Raw genomic sequence first — 24,848 nt, 5'->3', positions numbered from 1 at the left:
ATAATTAAAAAAAAAAGTTGTTTGATCATTTGACAACACACTGATAGTCTTGGTGGGCTGGACTGTTCCATGAACTATGAACGTTTATTTTATTTTACATAAAATAAAAACCTATTTTCCCCAAATTGATTCTCTTCGCTTTCAGAAATCACCAGTGTTTACAATAATAGAAGAAACTGATATTTCGGGACTGTCATGCAAACCTTTCCCATAGCTATCGATATTGATAGTGACAAATTTCAACTATAAAAAAGTAATCCATTAATTCTGCTCTATGGAAATCAAATAATCTACTTCAAGGGAATGAAAAATTTTATACGACTCCAAAATGAACTCAACACAACATATACCTCTTGATAAACATCACAAAGAGTATTTATAGTTTGTCACAAAACACTCTTGAGGTTATGCATGTGTAGCTCTGTGGCAGAAAATAATCTAGCTTGCAGTAACAAATGCTAGGAGCAGGTGCCAGTACACAAAGATTTCGATGCCATATGCCGCTAAATGAATCACTACACACGAATCCGCTATGTTCAGATTATCCTATTTTCCAACTCACCTATCACATTAACACCGAGTTCGAGGTATGGATCATCATTATTATAAGTCATATACAAAAACTCCGGACAGTAACTACCAACTGCAAGTTAAAAGACAGTTCCTACATGCACTATGCAAAAACATACTGAGATGCGCTATAACAACGTGCGCATTTTGTGCACACTACAAAATAAACAAATTAATATCATTATAGTATAAAACGATAAAACTTTATATACACTACAATGTCAGAACATGAAATAATAAGAGCAAAATACTTATGTCACTATGCAGCTATACTAAAATATTACTTTGATGCCAACTATCCGGTAGGGATTTTATGGTAAACGAGGTGCATGTCTGCCATCTCAGCGTTCGTAAAACGACGCATATTCTTCGTACGACGTCGAAAGCATGAATGAGGAAGCCCCAATTGCTCACCTGGAGCGCTGGCAAACAGGGCCACCTATCACTTTCGGGTGGCCTTTCCGGTCATGCTTTCCTATGTGAATATTGATGTTCTCTACTTCCCCTAAAAGTTTGAATATTGATGTTCTCTACTTCCCCTAAAAGTTTGTAGGTGGAATTTTGAACCACCCTGTAAATATAATAATCAATACGGAACAAACTACCTTTTAATAATAGAAACTTTACATGCTACAGTAGCCTAAAAAGGGCCCTAAGGATATACTATGAAGGAAAAATACGCACCCTACATACCATACAGACTAATTAATGAATTCCATATATTAGGCTTTTCAGTTCAGTAGTGCTTCGTGGCATTTCTAATAATCGTGCGTGTGTGTGTGTGTGTGCGTGCGTGTGTGCGTGCGTGTGTGCGTGCGTGCGTGCGTGCGTGTGTGTGTGTGTGTGTGTGTGTATGTGTGTGTGTGTGTGTGTGTGTGTGTGTGTGTGTGTGTGTGTGTGTGTGTGTGTGTTAATGTTGGGCATTTTATTGCAATTAATCAAACATGGAAATTGTTATTCATACCAGGTTCAATCTCGTCATCATCCCATGTAAGATCATCAAAAAACAGACAAAGATCATCTGTGACATAGTTACACTTGCTCAACTGCAGTGATTATTATTATTAATATTAATAATAACACGACCCACAACAACTCTCTACATCCCTACACCCTTCAACAACTCATACGGTTCTTTTGTGAGATCACATCAGATACCCACGTAACTCAACAACCTACAAAGAAATTTAAATCACATAGATAACTACAGAACATTAAAACACGAACTCTGGAAAATATATCAAGTTAATATACCATTAACACTAATATACACATCACAAATCACCAGCATCCAATGCCAACATCCCATACATAAACAGTAGCAACAACACAAATAGTGAAGGCTAAATCCCACTCTCTTCATAAAAGCTAACCCAAGCTTCGAAGTAGGTGGGATTAATCCGCCTCACTCATCTACACGTAATCCTTACAATCAAAGAATGCAGATTATGTAACAAAACAGTCAGTAAAATATATAACAATAAAGAAGGCACTGAAGATACTTATTATTATGTGATAATATCATTAATATAACATTACTATGTAACATGAAAAAATAATGTAATAAATTATTCTTATTATTAAAAAATTATATAAATAATGAGTTTACATTGTATGTTTTTGAGAATTAGGAAACATAATATTTTAGTTGCATATGTGTAAATACCGTTGTATAATCACACTTTCTCAAACTTTGAAAAAAAATAGTAAACTACAACATGTAATATTGTATAACTTGTGTAACTCTGAACTAGATAATTGTAAATCATTACTGTGATTGTTATTTTAAAAAATAGCAAAAAAAACTATGTTATCATCATTATTATTGAAATCTCACTATATGTAGCACTCAGTGCTGAACCTTGTAAAATAATATACTGAATGTTACTCAAGATGATCATTGTATATATATATGTAAATATTTGAGAGAGCAATAAAAAAATAATAATTTTCATCAAAAAAATTATAATGTTATGTATTGTAAATACATAATATATAAGCAATATCTCATCGTGTTTAGGACAGAAGTTGTAAACAGTGGAATTTTACTTAAGTTTCATCGTTCATATACACAAGATTATAATGTAGATGCATATAACTTATGTTTTATGTTCTTGTATGCAGACATGTACATATGCATAATAAAGTTTGTGTGAAAAAATTATGATTATTATTACAATGGCTTGAACTATTTGCTTCAGGACTAGTGTTTTGAACATCGGTCACAGTTAGTTATACAGCGTTACCATTAGATAACAGGTATTTTGATGGCAGCCATTGTTGTGTTAGCGATATTTGTGCCATAAGGTTTCATAAATTTCACCTTGGAATGATATTTATTCAAAGGCCATATATTTCGACCTGAAAATTATAGATCATCATTAACGGCAACAGGCAGTTGAATACCAAGTAAAACTTGAACAATGGATTAATTTGAAACAGTTGTGAGCCGAGCCATGAAACATCATACATAAAACAACGCAAAGGAATAACTGAGAGAGAGAGAGATTATGAACGAAATATGTTTTAACTTTCACGTGAATTGTTAATGTTGGGCATTTCATTGCAATTAATCAAACATGGAAATTATTATTCATTATTAACTTTATTTTATTTAATTTATTGGAAAAGGAAATATGAATCTCAATGGCTTCTCAGAGCGGACAACACAATGTATTTTTGATTCCTATAATTCTAGCTTTATTTATGTATAATATTCATCTTTGTTGAGAGCATTCTTCGTCATATACAATCTTTTATTAAAAATATGAATAAATAAAGAGAAAAATAACCAATTCAAATATACCTACTTTCGAACGTCGAGGCCATGCTGAAGTATCCATGGTGGTTTCAAAAGAAGTTTTTCTGCGTAAGGAATTTCAAAACGATTACTAGAATATTCTGATGGTTATATACACATTAAGTAATTCTTTCTGCGTGTAGACAAAGGCACTTACTTGCACGGAACTCTACAGAGAGAACGACAGAAATCTTGTGTTTCGTTGGATACTAGTTCAGCACATTCCTTTTTTTCTATTAGTAGAAAGCAGAGAGAGAGAGAGAGAGAGAGAGAGAGAGATTATGAACGAAATATGTTTTAACTTTCACGTGAATTGTTAATGTTGGGCATTTCATTGCAATTAATCAAACATGAAATTGTTCTTCCTACCAGGTTCAATCTCGTCCTCATCCCATGGAAGATCATCAAAAAACAGACTAAGATCATCTGTGACATAGTCACACTTGCTCAACTGCAGTGATTGTGAACATTCTGCTGTACACATCTAAAAAAAAGAAAAAAAAACATACAGATTGTCGTTAAAATGCATTACAACAGGTAATGAAATGTGAACAGCATTTGCTTACTTTTAGAGGAAGAAACTAATCTATCGTGAACCACCAGTATGGCATAATTCTAAATTATGATCATTATTACTTTTATTATTATGATGTCGACAGCTCCAAGGAGGTCCAAGCTCATCGCCGCAGGGCACTACGTACAGCAACCCACTGTTTACTGAATCCATTATCTGTACACTACGCCACCTATTTTGTCTGCTAATATTACGTACATTCTCCGGCCGATTGGCCAGTAAACGAGATGAAAGATTAGTTTCCAAGAGAAAACACTATCATCTATGTATGAAATCGGCTAAACGACGTTCAGTTTGAAAACGTCCACATAAAGACTCCTATTGTCATGATGAAAATCGAACTTAATGGTTTTTCCATTCGAAGAGAGCAATATCCAGCCATTATTACAGTTACACTACGAAGGCGATTATGGTCCAGTTTGATCAAATATGACAGTACTGGTACTAATAAATTGATTTCTGCTGGTACCAGTACTCTCGTATTATTTAGATTTTATGTTCAAAATTATTAATATTTTTTAATATACTAGTATTATTATCACATCTCAATATTCTTTATAAAAATATGGTAAAAGTTGTAGGGAAAAATACTTACTCTTGTACTTAAGGTACGATCATGGAGTTTGTCCCATGGTAGGGAATTATAATCAGTGCAATTACTACTGTAGGGAAGGGGTAACATTTCAATTTGTGTCTGGAAGAAAAGAAAATCCAAAAATCAGCACCATCAACCAAAGAAAAAAAGTAAAAAAAAAAACAAAAAAAAAGCAGGAAACAATTTCATCAAAGTAAACTTTGATCAGTATTCTACTTATATAATAGAACACTGTATAATAATAGAATATATATAATAGAATATATATTCTATTATATATATTCTATTATATATTCTTTATATAATAGAATAGTCTCCACAAACGATATCAGAAATCCGATACATTGGGAATTTGCATGTAGTTACTGCTATAGCAGATTATCACGTTTTCTAGGTAACTATAAACGAACGAAATATGATAAGTTATTTGGAAACTAGAGCTAAGTGTGTTCAGATTTATACAGACAGAAACTACGCCTAGAATAACAATGAGAGTGAAGAGACAAGTGACACGAAACCAGTAATAATGTATATGTAAGTAGGAAAAACATCAATCAGCTGCTATTCGATATAAGCTCTACAAATACAGATCCAAATATTTAAAAACCAATGCCATAAATAGTATTTTGAATGAAATTTTGACAATGATATAGCTTTATTTGTATTTACCTTCTTTAAAGCAATATTATAGGCGAAACCTGGTTTCATCTGTATTCCATCAGCAAATGGTTCTGGATATACATCGGGTGTATGAAAAGTAATTAATATACTAGGATCCCTAGACGGTTCCAGGTATTCGGCTGCCTCGACATTTACGACAAGCAGTAAGTCTGTAAGATGAAGAGTTTATTAAATAAACATGACTAAAATATATATAAACACAAATAATAAAAGACAGAAAAGCAATTTTGACAGTGAACTGCAAATCAGAAGGGGGGGGGGGGTTCGATAAATTTAGAGAAGGCTCATTTCGCTGGAGGCTTCATTAAAATATAGCACATATTGCAAACAGTTAGTTATGCATATTTTACTCATTTAGTTATTTAAAACATCTTGGCTTTGCGCTTCACAACCATATTCCTGGGGAAGGAGTGTCCCAGGTTCGATTCCCGTTGAAGACGTGAGAACTTGATGATCTTCCTCAGGCATAGCCAAGTTAGCCGGTCTTGGGCGCGGGCAGCAGAGTTTTTTCCGCCAGTTTATCTGGCGTTTTTCATCCCGCAAGCAGGCAAACCAGCCCCGTGAACATACGCTTCTACAGCCAAAAATTTATCCCCCCCCCCCCCCAGCAGCAGACTAGGCGACAGGTCGGTTGGGAAAACACAAGAAGTCGCATCAAAGTAACACGCGGCCCTGCATAGGAAGCGGGAATAACGCGTAGTGAAAGAAGAAGTTATTTTAAACATCTTATTAAAAGAGATTAAGATAATACATTTATTGCAATCTTGAAAATAGGAAAAATTTTAATAAGAGACGAATTTTATCATTCTTCATTTGATTTTGATAACCAAATTTTGATTTTTTTTTTTCCCGAAAAAGGGGAAATCTATTTCCTGTGTTAAAAATACAGGGTGTTTCCAGAAGAATGACCCGATTTCAAATAATTATATTTAATAATGAAAATGTGGTACAGTTACAAAATAAATTACCAAGTATGAAGTAAGGTCTAAAGTTTCACTCACCACAATTACAAATGTAATATTCATTTATTTATTTGTGGTTCGTGGTTGCAGAGATATACAAATCGGGACATTCTTTTTGAAACACCCTGTATTAAAAAAATGCACATGGAGAAAAATAACAGAGAATCAATCAAACAAAACTGTTTAAAATAACTTGTTTGAATGTTTGCATCATCAGAGTTATCATTTATACAAAAAAAAAAAAAAAAAGATTTATCTCGAATTATTCAACAGAACTTTTCTTAAACCGTTTGTTAAATCTTTAGACCTTAATATAATTATTGATGGAAATGTTTATTTGTAATAATTATGTGTAACTTTTTAAATCTTTTCGTTTTTTTTTTAATTTCAAGTTACTGGACTTTGGCGGGACGGAGTTGACTGAAATTTGGTATTTGAAACCCTTAAAAAATTGTCAAGTCACCCAATTTTTATCCAAATCGAACAGTTGGTAAGATCACATAGGACAACGAACAATATCGAAATTACATATTGCACTATTTCAGTTCTGGATGGATCAACTTTCAAATTTCAATTTTTTTAATAAGAACCGTCTACACGAGAGAGGCCACAAAACGTATAATACAACAGTGCAGCATGCAGGCAAGTGGTTAAAGATAAAAAAGGACTCTCTTAATGCGTTCTTGAAGAGAGCTAGCGTTGTATTCAATGGAGAAAACAGTAGGGGGGGGGAACGGGTGTTCCAATGGAAGTGAATAGAATAAAGAAAGAAGAAGGTAAGAAGTTGATCGGATAAGTTTGAAGTTGAACTGTGTATGGAAGTTAATCGATGCTTACTCGTGTTTTTACATTAGCGGATATCAGAGAAATGGAAGTGGCCATTTAATGTTAAATAATGAAATTCTTTTAACAGACAAAAATCTCACAATAACTTGTCAAATGTCTCATTAACAGTCATTCGCACATAAATATAATGTATATCAAATAAACAAACTGTTCACTATGCCAGTCACTGAATCGAGATATTAACTTGCACAGCATTTGCATGTAGCTGGAGCAATTTTAATGCAATATATAAGAAAAAAAAAAGCATAGAAAAACTTACGTATAGACGCTGACTCGAACTTTAGTGAAGGCACGTACTTCCAAAATAACACTGTATTAATGTCTTGAAAACGAATAACTACGACAATGACGAATGAACAATTGGAGATTGAACAAATATCACAACAGTCTTTGTTGTGATATTTGCTATATTTGCTATGTTGTGATAAATATTTGCGTTGATATTTATCAACGCAGGCTTTGCTTGCCTGGTAATGGGCGTCCATGTGTGGCTCCGTGGTGGGTGGGGAACTCCTCTGGCGCCGAATTAAAAATTCCTTAAATATGAATTCTTCATCCTCAAATGTTTCAGGGACCCTAACAAAGTCCCAACCAATTACTGATAATATAGACACAGCATATGGAAACAGAAGTAAGAAACAAAAGATATCGGATACTAACAAAAATGTACCAACCTTTTTAATCATTCATGCAAAACAGGTGAAAAACCAATTGGGAAAATGTCACCCTTCTTTATCCAAAAAGGTTAGAAGGACTGGAAGAACCTCCCAAAAATGTCAAGAAATTGTGTTCTGGTGATATCCTCGTGGAAACAATGTGCAAACAACATTCCGAGAAACTACTGAGAGCAACGATAATGGGTGGAATACAAATTGCAGTACACCTCACAGAACACTCAATTCCAGTAGAGGAGTGATATTAGAATGGGATCTCCTTGAGGTTCCTGATGAGGAGATATATTCAGAGCTTACAGATCAAGGAGTGATGGGTGTGAGGCGCATCCTAATACGCAGGAATGGTCGCTGGTCTCAACCAACAGCATCATCCTTACTTTTGATACACCTAGGCCTCCGACATCTGTAAAAGCAGGGTATCTCAGCTGTCCTGTTAGAATGTACATCCCTAACCTGATGAGATGCTTTAAATGTCAAGGATATGGATATGCCCAAACTGCCTATCGTGGTTCTACTACCTGTGCTCGATGTGGTAGTAAAGAACATGAAAATAAATCTTGCTGTGAAAAAAAAAGCTATATGTGTCAACTGTAAATATGTGTGAGTTTTGCCTGCCGGTAATGAGAAGTTCCGTCAGAACGATAAACGATACCCCATCGTGAATGTGTTAAAACTAAGAAATATATAGTGACCGTTGTTATGACAGTTTCAGATGTTATGGAATTTGGTTGAAGAGAATTAGCATCTCAAGTCAACAATTGTCAGTTGGCTTTGTCTTTGGGTCGCGCGATCTTTTGTTAATACTGCACCACTCATATATACGTCTTCATAGCTGCTCTCTTGTGTAAAACAAAATTTAACTTGTACGTATTGTAACAATTAAAAAAGGTTGACTAATTTATAAGCTATAAAAGGATATCACCTGTAAATTGTTGACATGCCAGCAAAATTCTCGGACGTGCCACCTCTGGCACGCGTGCCATAGGTTCGTCATCTAGGCAGTATAGAGTATTCCCACTTTATGTGACCGCTAATTCATAAGTAGTATAGAAAGAGAAGACACGACACAACATAAATAAAAAAAACGAATTTTAATTAGGAAAAGATTTTTGGAAAATTATCTAGTATTTTTATCCTTTTTCTTTTTCTTTTTTTTGGGGGTCGGGTGGGGGGAAGGGCCCTTGCTTCCCCCTAAGTGCGCCAGTGAATGCAATAATTTTCTAAGGAAAAAATACAATAAAATAGACAAAAATCACCAATTTTACACAAGCGTAAATTCACAATCACAATGCATCCTTGAATCATCAATGTGATTATTAGAGTGTTGAACTTGACGATATCCTCACAGGATGGTTCTAATGAAGCACATGTTCAGAAAGTGAGGAAAAAAGAATAGGTACTGCCAAAAACGATACCCCATCGTGAATGTGTTAAAACTAAGAAATATATAGTGAACGTTGTTATGACAGTTTCAGATGTTATGGAATTTGGTTGAATAGGTACTGCCAAAAAAATATACACTGATTGGAAAGAAGTCAACGGACACCCCATGGACAAGCTCCATCGGGCCATGTAAAGAGTGACGTGTTTGTAGCCAGTATAAATTGGAGGAATATGATGCTCCCAAGTCAATGCAACTGTGTCTGGATGAAATCGCTGCGAGAAGGGAAATGACAGACATTGAAAGAGGCGTTGTGATAGGATGCGTTGTTGCAGGCCTATCTGTTCGGCAAATTGTTGATAAATTGGGCCATTCCAGGTTGACAATCGGTGATAACATACTGAGATTGAAGTGCAGAGAGTCAACTACAAGTGCTACGCGCAGTGGGCGACCGAACATACTCACCGAACGTAACTATAAGGTGCTATGAAGGATATATAAAAACCGCCATTTATCGGCCGATACGTTGAATGCGAAGTTCCGGGCATCGACGTAAACACGAATATGAACAAAAACATTCAGACCTGAGGCTCACAACATGGGTTTCATTGTAGGACCGCAATATGTAAGCCTCACATTACTCGAACCAACATGCAGTGTCATCTTTAGCGGTACAAAGCTACACGCTCTGCCGAGGAGATGGACGAGTGTGGGTGTGGCGAATGCCCGTTCACCGGGCATTCGCCACACATCGGTGAGGTTACGTACTTTTACCAGAGTACATAATCCCAACTATGAAATTCGGAGGTGGCGGTGGATAATATGATCCTGTTTTTCCCAGTTTTTGGCCTTGGACCTCTATTTGTGGTGTCACGAACATTGAACTCTGAAAGGTATCTGAACATTCTGGACAATACAAGGCTTCCTACTTTGGGGCGTTTCTACGGAATTAATAGTTGTCTCTTTCAGCAAGATAACGCTCCATGTCATAAAGCTGCTGTAACTGCGTGTTTTGTGGACATGAATGTTACCACACTTCACTGGCCACCACAGAGCCCTGATCTCAACCCTATCGAACATCTGTGGGTTGATCTAGAGCGTCGAGTGAGGTAAGTTCTACACCAGTCCAGGACTTCATTACATGACTACAGGAAGAATGATCCAAAATTTCCATTGATTCCTAAGCTTGTTGAAAGTATGCCCTGCAGGATTGCTGCAGTCATCGCAGCGAAAGGAGGTCCTACATCTTATTAAGGTTGGTGCCGTCTGTTTGTTCCCCAAACTATAGTGTTCTTTGACTTCTTTCCAAGCAGTGTATGTGGAATTATAAGGCGGATGATTATGAGAAACTGCGTAGTCAACTAGCATCAATAGGTTGATGAGTTGTGGAGAAAACATGTTGACAGCTTATAGAAATTGATAAGGAAATATCTGAGAAATAAAACATAACTGGACACAAATAATTAAGCGACTAAATAGAGTAGAAGTGAAATGGGTGAACAGTGAAACCAAGAAAACGGTGTTAGAAAAGATGTTATGAAAGTAGTACAAGGTTAAGGCTGGGAAGATGACAAGCTTGGTAAAGAAAGAAAAATAAAACAGTATGAAAAGTTGATCAGTCAGGCCAAGGATAATTCAAGGGAATTCTTGCACAAGAATTCCCTCTAACAAGCAAGCAAGAGTGAAAATAATTATTGCATGTTGACGCTGTGGAGAGTCAACATGCAATAATATGATGGCAAAGTAAACATTACAGAGGATTTAGTGGAGTTATTTAATGTGCACTTCATCAGTATATAAGGGGTGCTGGTGTAAATGATGCTGTGCGACATCGTAGAAGGGAGGAAGAGATTGGAATAATTAGAACCGAAAGAATGAGAGGTGTATCAGGTGTTGATAGAGTGAGATGCTTATAAGGCTGTAGTAAAGGATGGTTGGTCACCACTTATTTTTAAGAAATATGCGAAACACTTTGCCCTCAACTTGGTTATTTAATGAAAGTCTTGTGTTTAAAAAAAAATTCTAAGGGGTGGAAATAAGGAAAAACAGTACCACTCCACGAGCATGGCTCTAGGACAGAGGTTTCTAATTATAGACAAGCCTGTATTCTGCATTTATAGTAAATGTATTGAATTAGTTGGTTACGAAAAGAATACAGGATTGGATCGATAGACATACGATCCTTTATGATGGTAAGAATGAGTTTGTAAAATCGAGGTCTTCCTTCAGCAATCTACTTGCATTTTATAAGGTAACAAGTTTGTTAGATAAAGGAAATTCATATGCGGTGATATTCTTAGAACTCTACAAAAGCATTTGATATATTACTTCATTATAGGCTAGTATACAAGCTACATACGATTGGAATAGATGGTATATATTGGTCAGACGGATATACCTTCTGATATACTTATAAAATGATAAGTATATCAGAAAGTTGTAAAACAGCTATCAACCTGGAGTTTGCAACGATGAACTCAGCTGAACTGGCTATTCCTCTGACCATGCTATATAATTTCAGTCTCTCAGAACCAGGAGAGATTCAAAAAGAGTGTTCAGCTGACCAGGCTTTATAAATAATTTGAGTCTCCCAGAACAAGGAAGATTTGATTCCACAGTAATGGAAAGAATTTATGGTAATCTCATTGCACAAACGAGTGAAAAGAAAGTGAAAAGACCGATGTATCCGACTATCGACTAATCAGTATCTCAGGAGTAGTGGTGAAGATTTTGGAAAAATTGGTTAGGGATCGCATTAAGAAATTAGTTTACAGTTGAATATCCTATTTTCAATGAACAGCACGGGTTTACTAAGGGAGGGTCATGTTTTAGTAATTTGCTTACATTCTCTAATAAGGTTACCACTAAGTTAGACAAGGAGAATGGATACACCGTGAATATTTTTGGATTTTGCTAAGGTTTTTGACAGAATACAGCATGAAAAACTGTTGCATAAATTGGAGAATATGGGATCAGATAAGAGGATGGCTGACCGACAGATATGAAATATGGAGGGGGGGGTGAATCTGCAAGATTTAAGGTGTGTCTCAAGGATATATCCTTGGTCCATTGTTATTCAATCTGTATATTAATGACATTGGGAAGGATTTGGCATGTGATATACAGCTGTTTCCTGATGATGCAAAGGTAGATAGGGTAATAAGAAGTGCTGCTGATATGAAGAATTACAAAATGATTTGAACAGGCTGGAATTGTAAGCATGTGTAAATGGCTGTCAATTTAGTGTTAATAAATGTAAGGTTAGATTAGGTGCATGCTGTTGGCTGGCCTGATTGGCCGAATGGTTAGCATATCCGCTCTCCAGCCAACAGGATGCGGGTTCGAATCCCACTAATGGCATGGATGTTTGTGATTGTCTTCCACCTTCATACATTCATTGATACAAGTGAATAAACATTCTCCCAAGATGGACTGGCTCATCATGGGAGAAGTAGACCCAACCCTCCCGCAATGGGAGAGGTCTTCACCCTGTAGTGGGTAGAAAAGACAAGCTGATGATGATGATTATCAACTTCGTATTATATTGCTAGGATTATGCTAGAAGAAACTGATCAGGCTAGAGATCTTGGAGTATTAGCAGACAGGAAGTTGAAGGCTCAAGGGCCATATAGGAAAAATTGTAAATACAACTCAGAGAATAATTGCAATGCCGAAGCGAAACTTGACATGTAAAGACAAATAAGTCATTTTGTCTCTTTACAAGGCATTGATAAGACTTCTTAGACTATTGCGCGCAGGTCTAGTCTCCTGGTTTCCGTAGTGAATCTGATACAGTGGAGAGAGAGAGAGAGAGAGAGAGTGTGCGCAAAGGATGCCAAAAATGATATCAGAATTGTGGAATGCTGATTATGAAGACAGATTAAGAAATTGCAAGCTGCAAATACTAGCAAACAGGAGAAAGAGAGGTGATATGATTGAGACTTTCAAACTTCTGAAAGGGTTATACAGAATTCCAGTAAATGGAAATTTTCATTTTATGGAAGGTGGGGAAAAGACGCGAGGGCATCTCTTTGGAAGATGGGAATGAATGCTGTCAAGAAGGGGAAGGTGAGAGGTAGATTTTTCTTTCATAGAATGGTACGTGATTGGAATGGATTACCGTTGGATGTTGTGTGTGTAAGTAGCGTGAATGAATTCAAGAACAGGTATGACAACTGGTTCCACTCCTGGAGGTTTCTGTTAATAATAATGGAGTAGTGTCACAAAAGAGGGGGTTAACCAGTGTGTGCTAAAGGTTTTGTTTGCATCCTCTACTGTTTAATTTATTTCTTAATATTATTTGTTGTGGATTGACCGGGGACCTTCAAATGTTTGCTAATGATGCAAAGTTAGATAGAATTATGAGGAGTATTGCTGATGTTAATTTCTTACAGAAGATTTGAATAGACTTTTAGCTTGGGCAGATGAGTGGGATTTGTAGTTGTGGTTTTGAAGTTGTGTTTTCGCTAAATTTGCAATATTTTCAAATTCAAAGCTTAGAATAACAGTGACGCATTTTTTTATTGTTTTCTGTTAAACCTGGTGTCACCAAAACAGCATCGCATATGAATTTCATAGTCATCAATAATAACTAGTATTGATTAAATTTTTATCAATAAAATTCAACTTGCTCAAAAGAACTTCTTAATCATACATGATTAAGAAAGTGATATATTATAGGTGATAATCATATATAAGCAACATAGAATAGTTTCCCCTACTGTAAACACTATGACTTACTGTGAACACTACAGCTATTTGGTGGGAGCTAATACTAGTTTTTCTTTAATTTCTTGCAAATATTTCGCTTCGAGATTGTTTGTAGGAATCTCACGCACAAAAGGCTGTAATCATATCGTGAGTTGGATTAGATAATTTGTCTCATTTAGATTAGATTATTGATCTGATATTGCGTTTTCAAAAACTATCCCTTGGGTTTTTTCCGATGCCAATTATGTTATTTTTGTTTTGGATTATAAACAGTGTCGCCATTTTTCATTTGTTGAATCATCTGTTTAAATTTTATCATCTATTTAAAGCAATTCCGATAGGATGATGCGACATGAACTCTGTTGTTGTTGTGGCCGGTTTTTGTCTTCTGTGTCCATCAACTAATTGCTGTTCATTGACTGATTTGCCTGTTTTTAAGGAGAAATAACCATATATTCCTGCTTATGATCTATTAATTGTATATATTTTAGATAGGAAATATATATGTTACTGTGAAAGTCCGAGAATTGGTAAATCCTAGGTTTTACCGGTAAATCCTAGCATTAACCATAGTGAGGTGGTAAAAATCCGAAATATGCTTGTAAACGCTTCCATTTCGGGCGTTTACCAAATCTTTCGGCAAATGCCAGCATTTATCACCAAATGTTAGAATAAAAATACCACATACTGATAGAGTGAAGATGGATCCAAAATCAATAATAGCCCTTATCACTGACATTAAAGGCGAAGAATTTTATGAACTTGGGGTACTAAGTTGGGTAAACTTAAAGCGTTGTACACAAGAAACCAATTTACCTTTTGCAAAAAAAAAAAAAAAAAATTAAGCATCGAAGTCGGAAAGTAAGAAATAAGTGCACGTGAAGTGGTAAAAAAGCTTTATTTAGTTGGTGGACAAGGACTCCAAAAATGCAACTGCTCAAAGAAGTTTACCACGAAGATGTGTTTGTGCAAATCAGCCAATTTACTTTATAACCAGTGGCGGCTTGTGGCTTGAAATCGTGGAGGTGCTGAAACTTTCGAAATATACATACACACTGTAAGTACGGTGTATACGTGTTTCGATAAAATATCAAAATGATGGTAAAAATTTAAAAAAAAAAACTAAACATGAAAAAAGATTGTTTATTATCGATAAAATTATACAGTTTGGAATAATTCAAAATTACTTTAAAATAAAATATATTCTTCTTGTTTTGTTTCATGAAAAATATTGTTTATTATCGATAAAATTATAGTTTAGTATAATTCGAAATTACTTAAAAATAAAATCCATTCCTTTAATTATAATTAAAGGAATGGATTTACAATTTTTGGACATTACAATTAAAGAATTTAATTGTAATGTCCAAATATTTAAAGAGACGGAAAAAAACACGATAAGCACTACGAACACTCTACTACTGGCGCAAAGTGCATATAAACAACAGTGGAACTGCGCGACCGACAGTGCCGCATTACACTAATAGCTTGCATTTCATTATGACGTGCATATGCCTGCGCGCGTAGCAATATTACACTGTTGTAAACACAGTGCTGCTAGTGTCCTTCGCCCTCCTAAGTGCTACAAGATGGATTTTATTATTTTTTATACAAAATAAGAGAATTGTATAGGATTGTCAATGATAAAATTAAATATTACAAGCAAATATAAATAATTTAATAAATATATTTATATATATTGAGAAAAATTGGGGGTACTGCAGTTCCGCAGTGCCTATGCATGAGTTGCCCCTGTTTGTAACTCGAAATGTCACAACAGTCAACCTTGCTGTAACAAATAAGTTTAATTATGATTTGATAATGTTGAAGGAAATTGTGATTAATAAGTTACTTTTATTTCATGAACATTTCCTTATAATACATTAATTAAATGTAGTAAAATAATAAAGCAGTTATGTTTAATGTTATTCCGGACATTATCCATTGAAATTTAAATTGACAAAGATAAATTACACAGGCCTGCGTTGGAAAAGTTGTCTGAGAAGTAATAATTGATTCTTATAGATTTTTAGGTGCTGAGTTCAGATGAAATAGTAAAAAAATTCCATCACTCACTAATTTTACCCAATATCTAATTTTATCGTTTTATTAGTAGTATTTGGATTTAAATTCAGCGCATTGACATTTATTTTCATTCTCCTTTATTTAAAGTTAATTAGTTGTATAAGTGCTTTTTTGAAGTGCCCTTTTATGGTAAATAAAGAATTTCCATGAAACTTCTCATTCTTAAGATAGGAGAGGGAGGGAGGAATGCAGATAAAAGTGCAGGTGGCTACTTTGAATCCGATTCGCCGAGGTAACGGATGGCTTTCCTGTTGTCACAGACACATTTTCTTGTGTGATTGATTTAGTTGAACTTTACTCGTTGACGACTAAGGTTATCATATTTCTGAAAGTTGGCATATTTCCGAAGTTAGTGTAAAGATTTAATTTAATGTGTTTGCGGTTTTTTAATGTTTTTAGTAACTCGTTTAACTGTGTTTTAAGTGGTGTTTGTGATGGCTTCAAGAGGTTGCAAATATTCACCTAACATTTCTAATACATATGCTGGGAGTTAATGGTAAAAAAAACAACGAAGAAACATTACAGATGTCGTGAAAAAAAGTGTACTATGCGTATTTTGGGATGAAACTTGGTGACTTAGATAAGCCATGGGCGCTTTTGAAGAAAAAATGGCAACTGTTGAAAAAGAAGGTTGGAAAGCTTTGAAAGAGGTGGTGACCAAATTTTTAGGAAATCACAAAGATTCCAACTATAAAATAATTGTGGAAGACATGCTACAGAAATTCAATTATTTAGGATGCTCCATGAGCTTAAAAATGCACTTTCTCTACTCTCATTGAGACGACTTTCCTGAGAATCTGGGAACTGTCAGCGAAGAGCAAGGAGAGTAATTCCACCAAGACATCAAGGCGATGGAAAGAAGGTACCAGGGCAGGTGCAATGTCAACATGATGCAGGAAAAGTTTAAAAAGAAGCTTTGAAGGAAAAAGAAAAAGACACGACAACAAAATGTAAAGTATGTACTAAAGATTAATCTTTAATTTAAAAAAAATTTTCCAATACTTTCATTCCAAAAATGTTTACGGGAAATTTTAAATACTGCTATTTTACTTAATATAATGCGTTTAAAGCTATTTTACTGTAACGTTGAGATCCGGTTTGTGAAAATTCCTTACGTGATAGAGAAAAACGGAAGAGATATTTGAAATCAGCGGTCAAAAATAAATCAGAAACAGTTAACAGTTTCCAGACAACTTTTCGTGACTCGAATTTTGTAGGCCTGTCTTATTATGATGTAAACAAAACGGGCTTTTACTAATTGGTGGTGGTAAATTAAGCCCGGCCTGGTTGGCTGAGCGGTTAGCGTATCCGCTTTCTAGCCAAAAGATTGCGGGTTCGAATCCCGCCGTGGGCATGAATGTTTATGATTATCAGTGAAAATACTAGTGGTGGCGGCGGGCGGTAGATAGAGTTGGTGTAGTTGCGGTTAGCTGTAGTTGGTGGACTGAGCTGTAGAGACAGAGAGATGTAGAGTAGGTGTCCTCCCTCGATGAGTCTTTGGACTCCCTGGAGGTGTCACGTAATAATGATAATAATAAATGCTGGCATTTACCGAAATGGTTTGGTACCCAACTTAGTACCAAGTTCATAAAATTCTTCGCCTTTAATCTCTGATAACGGCTATTATTGATTTTGGCGCTATCAATATCTGGTATTTTTATTCTAACATTTTGTCCGAGAGTAGGTTTTTGGAACATAACCTAACCTAAATCGATTCTAGATCGTAGTCGCTCACACTCCCCATCTATGTTCGCACTGTACTCGGGCTTTTACCAATTGGTAAATGGTGGCATTTACCGAAATGGTTTGGTAAAAGCCCGTTTACAAGCCTTTTTCGGACTTTTACTACTTCACTATGGTAAATGCTAGGATTTACCGGTTAAACCTAGGAGTTACCAATTTTCGGACTTTTACAGTAACATTATACAATTCCTCAAATCATGAACATGGTTTGAAACTTAAGTTATATAATATAGTTATATAATATAACTATATAAAATATAAGTAACTTATTGCTAGTTAATAACTGAAAGAAGTTCATGTAAGAGCGTAAGAAAATTTTTCAGAAAAAAAAATGAAAGTGTAATTTCAGTCCAAACTGTATGCGGAAAATGTAGCATACCTTGGAACAGCACAAAGGTCTAGACTCAAAGTTTCTATTTAACAGGACTGAAGCTCTGAGTAATACAAGCAGAGAAAATAAATCACAGTTACGTGACAGTCGCAATTACCATTAAAGATCAGCTTCCAGGAAATGACTTCATTTTATGTCAAGGTTGCAAAAGCACACTGCTTATTGCTGTGTCAGATAAAGTTAGTAAATATCACGAAACACTTCTAGTAAGAAGAGTACTTCGAAAGAAACAGTTAATATATTATCATTATCATTATTTGGTTATAAATAAGAAAACAAATAGATACAAAACAGTAGCTAATGTATAAGTCTTTATAAACAAAATGATCACCATGTGAAATATTAGTGATATGTATTATTGATAGCTTTCAGGGGGATCACAGGATACTGAAGAAGATTTACTAGTTTTTTTTTTTTAATATCCTTATGTCATTCAGTATGTTCGGAAATTTTAGGTTTTCATAATTAGATATTTATATGCATTTAAATGCTAGCCTAGATGGCGGAGTGGTCGGTGTGTCTGCTCTCCAGCCAACAGACAACGGGTTCGAATCCAACTAGAAATATGGATGTTTGCAATTATCTGTAGGACAGATGAATTTCATCGCTCGGTGTGAGACCGCCTGCCCGCTTAATAGAGGCTTGAAAAAGTTCCATTCTTAAATTAAAGATACCAAGAAATTTTATGCTTGGTTTAATCCTTATCCAAGTGTAAGCAAACAAAGTTCCATTGTTCCAAAGTTCTTGGTCTACAGATCACGGTTTCCGGACAATGTAAAAAAATACATATACAATTAAAGAAAATCAAATTCTTAGCTCACTTACTGTAGTGATGTATTACAGACTTAAGTTTTCGTGAGTAGAGGTCACATAAAGAAATGAATAAAAAATTCACTTTTTTTTTTTTTAATTTGCTTACCGAATACGTCGTAAAATTTTGAATTGCGTATATTTGTCTGACGTGTAAATGTCAGTGAATGTTCAGTGAACATAATGAAAATAATGCTGGGAAAGGAACTTTTTACACGGTATACTTTTATTGTATTTTAGGCATATTTTATTTTATTATTTTTTATTGTTAATGACGCTTACGCAGTCCCATCAGTGAAAAAATGCACAAGAAGATCCAGAAAGCTAATATCAAGGGAACCAAAAAGTGCTTGTCGGTAGTCCAATGTGAATAAACAGAAGTTTTACATGTGCAGTGTGTGCAGGTGAGCAACATAGTTTTATACACAGGTGGAAGATTGTTACTGAAGGAAACACCTTTGTTCCATCTGGAAAAACAAGCAAACCGTCTAACATATACATACAACCAACAGATATAACATGTTGGCCTCACAGCCTTGGAAATGAGGCCAACGAGTCGACAGATGGATATAGTGCGTAAGCGGCACTAATAATAACGTATAGCTGTACTTTGTAAAACATTCTTTTCCTTTCCTAGCATTAGTTTGTTCGTTTAGTATGTTGCTGAAGAGCTATTGCATCCAACGTCAAACAAACATACGTAATTCAAAATTTCGCGATGAATCCAGAAAGCAAAAAAAAAAGGGAACTTTTTTTTCATTTCTTTATGACTCCTACTCACGAAATGTTGTAAGTCTGTAATACATTATTACAGTGAGCGGATTAAGAATTTTTTTTCTGTTAATTGAATATATTTTTTGCTTCGGCTGAATTTCAAACCCGAATTCAAACTGAAGTTGTATTGGAGTTTATGTTTCTCTAACAGGTTCTTAATGAAGATATTTTACTTATCAAATATATTTAACTTTTTAGACATTTTACGTGTCTAAAAATTCAGAAACATTTTATTTAACACATAATGATTGTGAAGTGAATTTCCACTACGCAGTCATAATTATAAGTTAACAAATACTGTATATACAGTATAAACAGGAGTGATTTTATAATTTGTTAGCTAATTTTATGAACTTAGAAAGTTCATTTAGTATAGCACAGATTTGAGGATAATGATGCGGAATAAATTGACCTTTATGCGCCGAGCCTCTGTCCCGATCTCAATCTACCAGAAAACTTTGTATGAAATGAATCGAGTTCAGGGTTCAGCATCCAACAATACATGAATTAATGGCTATGTTGAGGGAAGACTGGTCGGTAATGCCCGATTATTATTATTAGAAACTGGTGCCTACAAGAATGGCAAGTGTTTAAGATCAAAGGAGGGCTCACACACTCTTCAAATGATGCCATTTAGGTTTCTTTGCAATATAGTGCTACCTCAGTACTTAATCGACTTGATGTAAATATTAAGTATTTAATTAAATGATTTCGGTTTGTCAATTTACTAGACCTCCCCTCTACAAGATTACTATGGATAACCAGTAAGTAGTGTACACTCGCCTCATTGACTAAGTTCTTGAGAGTTAATTCTGAATGGCTTCTAACCAAGTGCCATAATTAAGTGGTCTACAAACATGCTATTTAATGCATAATATCCCTCATGTCTGTGGGACGAATAAAGATATCTTTTAAAAATAAAATGCATCCACTCTTACTTACCGCTTACTTCCTGCCATACATCGGACTCTGTGGCTTTTAATACTGCCCCACTTTCGTCAATAGGTGAAAAGGTGAAACAATTGCCAAGATCAGGGTCGTAGAAGTACTTGAACTGCCTAAAGCCATAAAGATAACATAAGGAATCCAACAAAATAAATCTACATACAGGCTTATATTCTTAACAAAAACTGACATAATGATATAATATTGATTCGGAACAACCTTTTCTGAAGTTACAGGTTTTTCCCGTCTCGTATTAAATAAGCTCATCTTTGGTCGAATACATATCTTAAGGACAGATATTGTCAGTGATTTGTAACCATCTGTCCAATATTACTGTTAATTAATAAGACCTCCTACGTAGATAACTTTCAGTAATAAACGTGTCTCTGGATGATCATATGCGCTATTTGATTTAAATACGGAAACTGAGTTTTCCAGTGGAGATGATAAAATCCGTATAACTTTCATAAATCACCCTAACACTGCTCGAGTACTATGTACCAGATCACTATCGCCAACAGTCCATCTTGTGAAAAACGAGAGCCAAAAATGTAGTCACTTAATGTATAGACCAGCATTCATTTGTTCTTCAAATTCTCCAAAACCATCTTCTACATGATCACTAATCTACTGCATGACGATATCATTCATACATTTATTCCGCCACCTCTCCAAAAGGATAAAATTTTTTCCTACCACATCTGGCGTCTTATTAGATGCAGTATGGTCACTCCCGTAGTTCATTGAAAGTTTTGGGAGTGAAGTGTCTGTTGGAAGAAGTGGTTCGAGTCGCAGGTATCATTTCCGCAAAGAATGAATAGGACAGTCTCAAAAATCCATTCGACCCACATCCTGTTGGCTTGAGAGCGAGTACACTATCGACTCAGCCAACTAGGCTGACTAATATAAACTTGGCAAACCCTGTTCCAGATAACAATGTGTGTGTGTGTGTGTGAAATACATATTTCTTTGAAACCGAAATGAATATTTTTCTTGAAAAGAATAGTAATTCTAAAAAAAATATTTTAGGGCAAATAATTATTTTTAGAATTAATATTCTTTTCAAGAAAAATATCCATTTCGGTTTCAAAGATGCCATCACCATACAACTTCGTGAGCGTGCCGGAAGCTACGTATTGTCGGTACTGTAGAGAAAATGAAAACCTTCTGCATGCCACAATTTATGCCTTCTAGTACTAGCACGTATAAATCACGTTTGGTGTGTGTGTGTGGGGGGGGGGGTAGAGGAATCATTTTTCATTAGAAGATTAAATGTCAGTCTAGTGAGTTTGATGTTTCCATCAGACCAAAATTCACTGTGGGAGATCTCTAACAGACCGAAGACTGTCGTGAACAGTAGATATGGTATGCACAGTGTAAAAGGTGATAATATATAATATATAATGCGTACGTACAGAAGCAAGCAAACAAACGAACAAATAAAAAAATTCCATTCTTTCATAATTAGCAAAATGCAAAACAGCATATAAAAAGACAAAAGAAGATGATTTAATAAATAAAACTCGAAATATAATTTATCGAATTATAAGTTATTTAAATATAATGGTTATTATTAAGAATTCATGAAATTCAATACATTTCAATTACTAAACTAATTAATTTTTGTATTTTATTTTATGATTTTTACATAATAAAAAACAGCCTAAACAAATAAACACAAAGACGGAATAAAAAGCCATAAGTTTTCTAACTCTACACTATTTTACTATTTATCTTAACCCTACACAATTTTGCCACACGCAGTGCTATAGGTGAAAATAAATAAATACAGAAAGAAACGTCCCAGATAGTTCATCTTAGGATTTTTCGAAGTCCTCTGTCGAAGACTATACTGATGTTTATACACTCATAACTATAAACAACTTTCTGTAGCGCAAATACAAATATTTTTCCACCAAACACACAAAGAGATTTTACAATTTAGCAATAGGTATGTAAATCACAGGAAAAATACGAAAACCCCAAAATTATGAGTTTAAGTAGCCATTTTCCCCTCTATATTTCCCAAAACAGGCATTATAAGTAGCCATTTTGTTACGTTTTTTTACTCGAAAACTGTTCAAGATATTTTTTATAGTTCTCTAGAAAAATTCAATTTGAAAGGTGACATATTTAGCATATTTCACGGAATATTCTATCAAATAGTAGTTACGTACAAAAGTAGGGATGTAACGTTAAAAATTTATGTTAGAAAACAAAAAATGAATTAGTTATTTTACTCAAGAAAAAGAAAAATAATTATGTATGAAAGTGGTCCGAAAATATCTTGGCCTCGACCATACATGGCAACACTATCGGCAAGATTTTTTTTTCTAAGTTGGTGCATCTAAAATAAGCATCCATGTGAAACTGCAAGTCATTCTATCAAGTAGTTTGCTTTATACAGTTGTCTGAAGCAAGAGTGTTGTGTGTATCCCTTGAAATGGATAAAATTGAGTATCGTGGGATTATAAAATTCTTTGTAAAAGAAGGTTTAACGCCAAAAGAAATTCATAAAAGTTTAAGGTCACTCTTCCTCGTTTTCGACAATTATGAAATGGGCTGCCCAGTGTAAATGTAGCCGTACCGGCCTTGAAGATGATGCACGTGAAGGACGTCCAAAAAGTATAACAACACCAGAAATCATTGATCAAGTGCAGGATATGGTATTGATGACCAGGGAATCCAAGTGCGTGAAATTGCTGAGACTATAGGCATTTCAAAAGAACGTGTAGGATATATTTTGCATGAAGAATTGCATATGAAAAAGCTTTGCGCAAGATGGGTGCCGCGCTTGCTCACAGTAGATCAAAAACGCACTCGCATGAAATTCTTTGAACAGTGCTTGGAGCGTTTTAACAAGAATAAAACTGATCTTGTGCGTCGATTTATTACTATGGATGAGACTTGTATTCACCATTACACAGTACAATCCAAACAGCAGTCAAAACCGTGGATAAAAGCCGATTGTTTAGCGCCAAAGAAGGTGACAGTCGGTTCCAGTCGGTCGCCAGCAGAAAAGGTCATGACATCGGTGTTTTGGGATGCTAAAGGAAAATGGTATAACAATAACCGGGGAATATTATTCCGATCTTTTAACCAGACTAGACGAAAAAATTCGTGAGAAAAGACCCAATTTGCAGAAGAAAAAAATCATCTTTCATCAGGACAATGCACCTGCCCACAAAGGTGTTTTGACAATGGGAAAAATTAAAGGATCTGCACTATTAATTGTTGGAACATCCACGCTATTCCCCATATTTGGCTCAATCTGACTTCTATCTCCTCCCAAAACTAAAACTCATCCTCGCTGGTCAGCGTTTTTTTTTTTTTTCGAATCAAGAGGTAATTGCAGCTGTAGAGGAGACTTTTGCAGATCTTACTGAGAACCACTACAGTACGGGATAATGGCGCTGGATTATCGCTGGAATAACTGTATTAATCTTAAGGCAGATTATGTTGAAAAATGATTTTGAAATTATAAATTCGTTTTTACATTGTTAGGCCGAGAACAACTTTTCAGACGACCCTCGTATATTGGCTAAAATGAACAAGAGAAATTCCAGTTTAAAAGCATTATCCAACCATTACAGTTTTCCATCATGAAAGATGCTCATATAACTTCGAAAATACATTAGTCTTCATTGCACATGGTCCCATTTGAATCAGTGGCGAAAGGTGGAATGCTTAATGAACATAATTTCTGGCACAGATATGTAATATTTTGTAGTGCGTTGTTTTCCTCATTTATTTGCGATATTTAAATATAATATTCAATAAAATACTAGTTCCAATAATGAGTTCAAAAAATACTAGTTCCAATAATGAGTTCAAAAAATACTAGTTCCAATAATGAGTTCAAAAAATACTAGTTGAAAAACTAGTTAAACTGCTAGCTAAAAAAACTAGTTTAAAAATACTAGTTCACTGAAAAAAAAACTACTTTGCAATCGCTAACGTTAGAAGATTTTTCAAAAATCATCCTTAATTATAGTGTCAGTGATCTGCTGTGAAATATTTTAATTATAGGTCATGTAAAATTATAATAAATAATGAAATGAAAAAACTGCTCGACTGTTTCATTTTCTCAAAGTAAGGAGCCTACTACTATTTCTGACCTAACAATCTGGAAATCAGTAGGAAAGGTTTTACTTTTTATCATCGCTGCACTTCTGTGGCGTTCTAAAATGTTCCCAATCCTAACAAGTATGTACTATGTATTTATTCTTGTTCCATAGTTGATCGTACTGTATGGAGAGTTAAAAACTCAAGTTTTTAACTAGAGAAAAATTCGGTTTTTAACTCGG

General features: G+C 34.9%; 1 protein-coding gene across 1 annotated transcript in view; it reads right to left on the bottom strand.

Moving 5' to 3' along the window:
- The window catches only part of LOC150095324 (acid-sensing ion channel 1-like), a 72,655-nt gene that overhangs the window by 13,456 nt on the left and 34,351 nt on the right, over positions 1 to 24,848 (bottom strand). The window contains exons 4-9 of the mRNA XM_090410650.1: positions 20,539 to 20,654; positions 5,209 to 5,369; positions 4,540 to 4,638; positions 3,740 to 3,854; positions 3,528 to 3,603; positions 3,381 to 3,435 (exon numbers count right to left, since the gene is read on the bottom strand). Of these exons, the coding sequence (XP_090266776.1) occupies positions 3,381 to 3,435; positions 3,528 to 3,603; positions 3,740 to 3,854; positions 4,540 to 4,638; positions 5,209 to 5,369; positions 20,539 to 20,654 (622 nt within the window). The remainder of the gene's footprint in view (positions 1 to 3,380; positions 3,436 to 3,527; positions 3,604 to 3,739; positions 3,855 to 4,539; positions 4,639 to 5,208; positions 5,370 to 20,538; positions 20,655 to 24,848) is intronic.

Source organism: Typopeltis vanoorti, chromosome 20, assembly GCF_054136105.1.
Source record: "Typopeltis vanoorti isolate ZY-2024b chromosome 20, IOZ_Tvanoo_1.0, whole genome shotgun sequence".
Lineage (NCBI taxonomy): Eukaryota > Metazoa > Arthropoda > Arachnida > Uropygi > Thelyphonidae > Typopeltis > Typopeltis vanoorti.
Note: the sequence above shows the minus strand (reverse complement) of the source record. Positions and strands in the feature narration are given on the sequence as shown.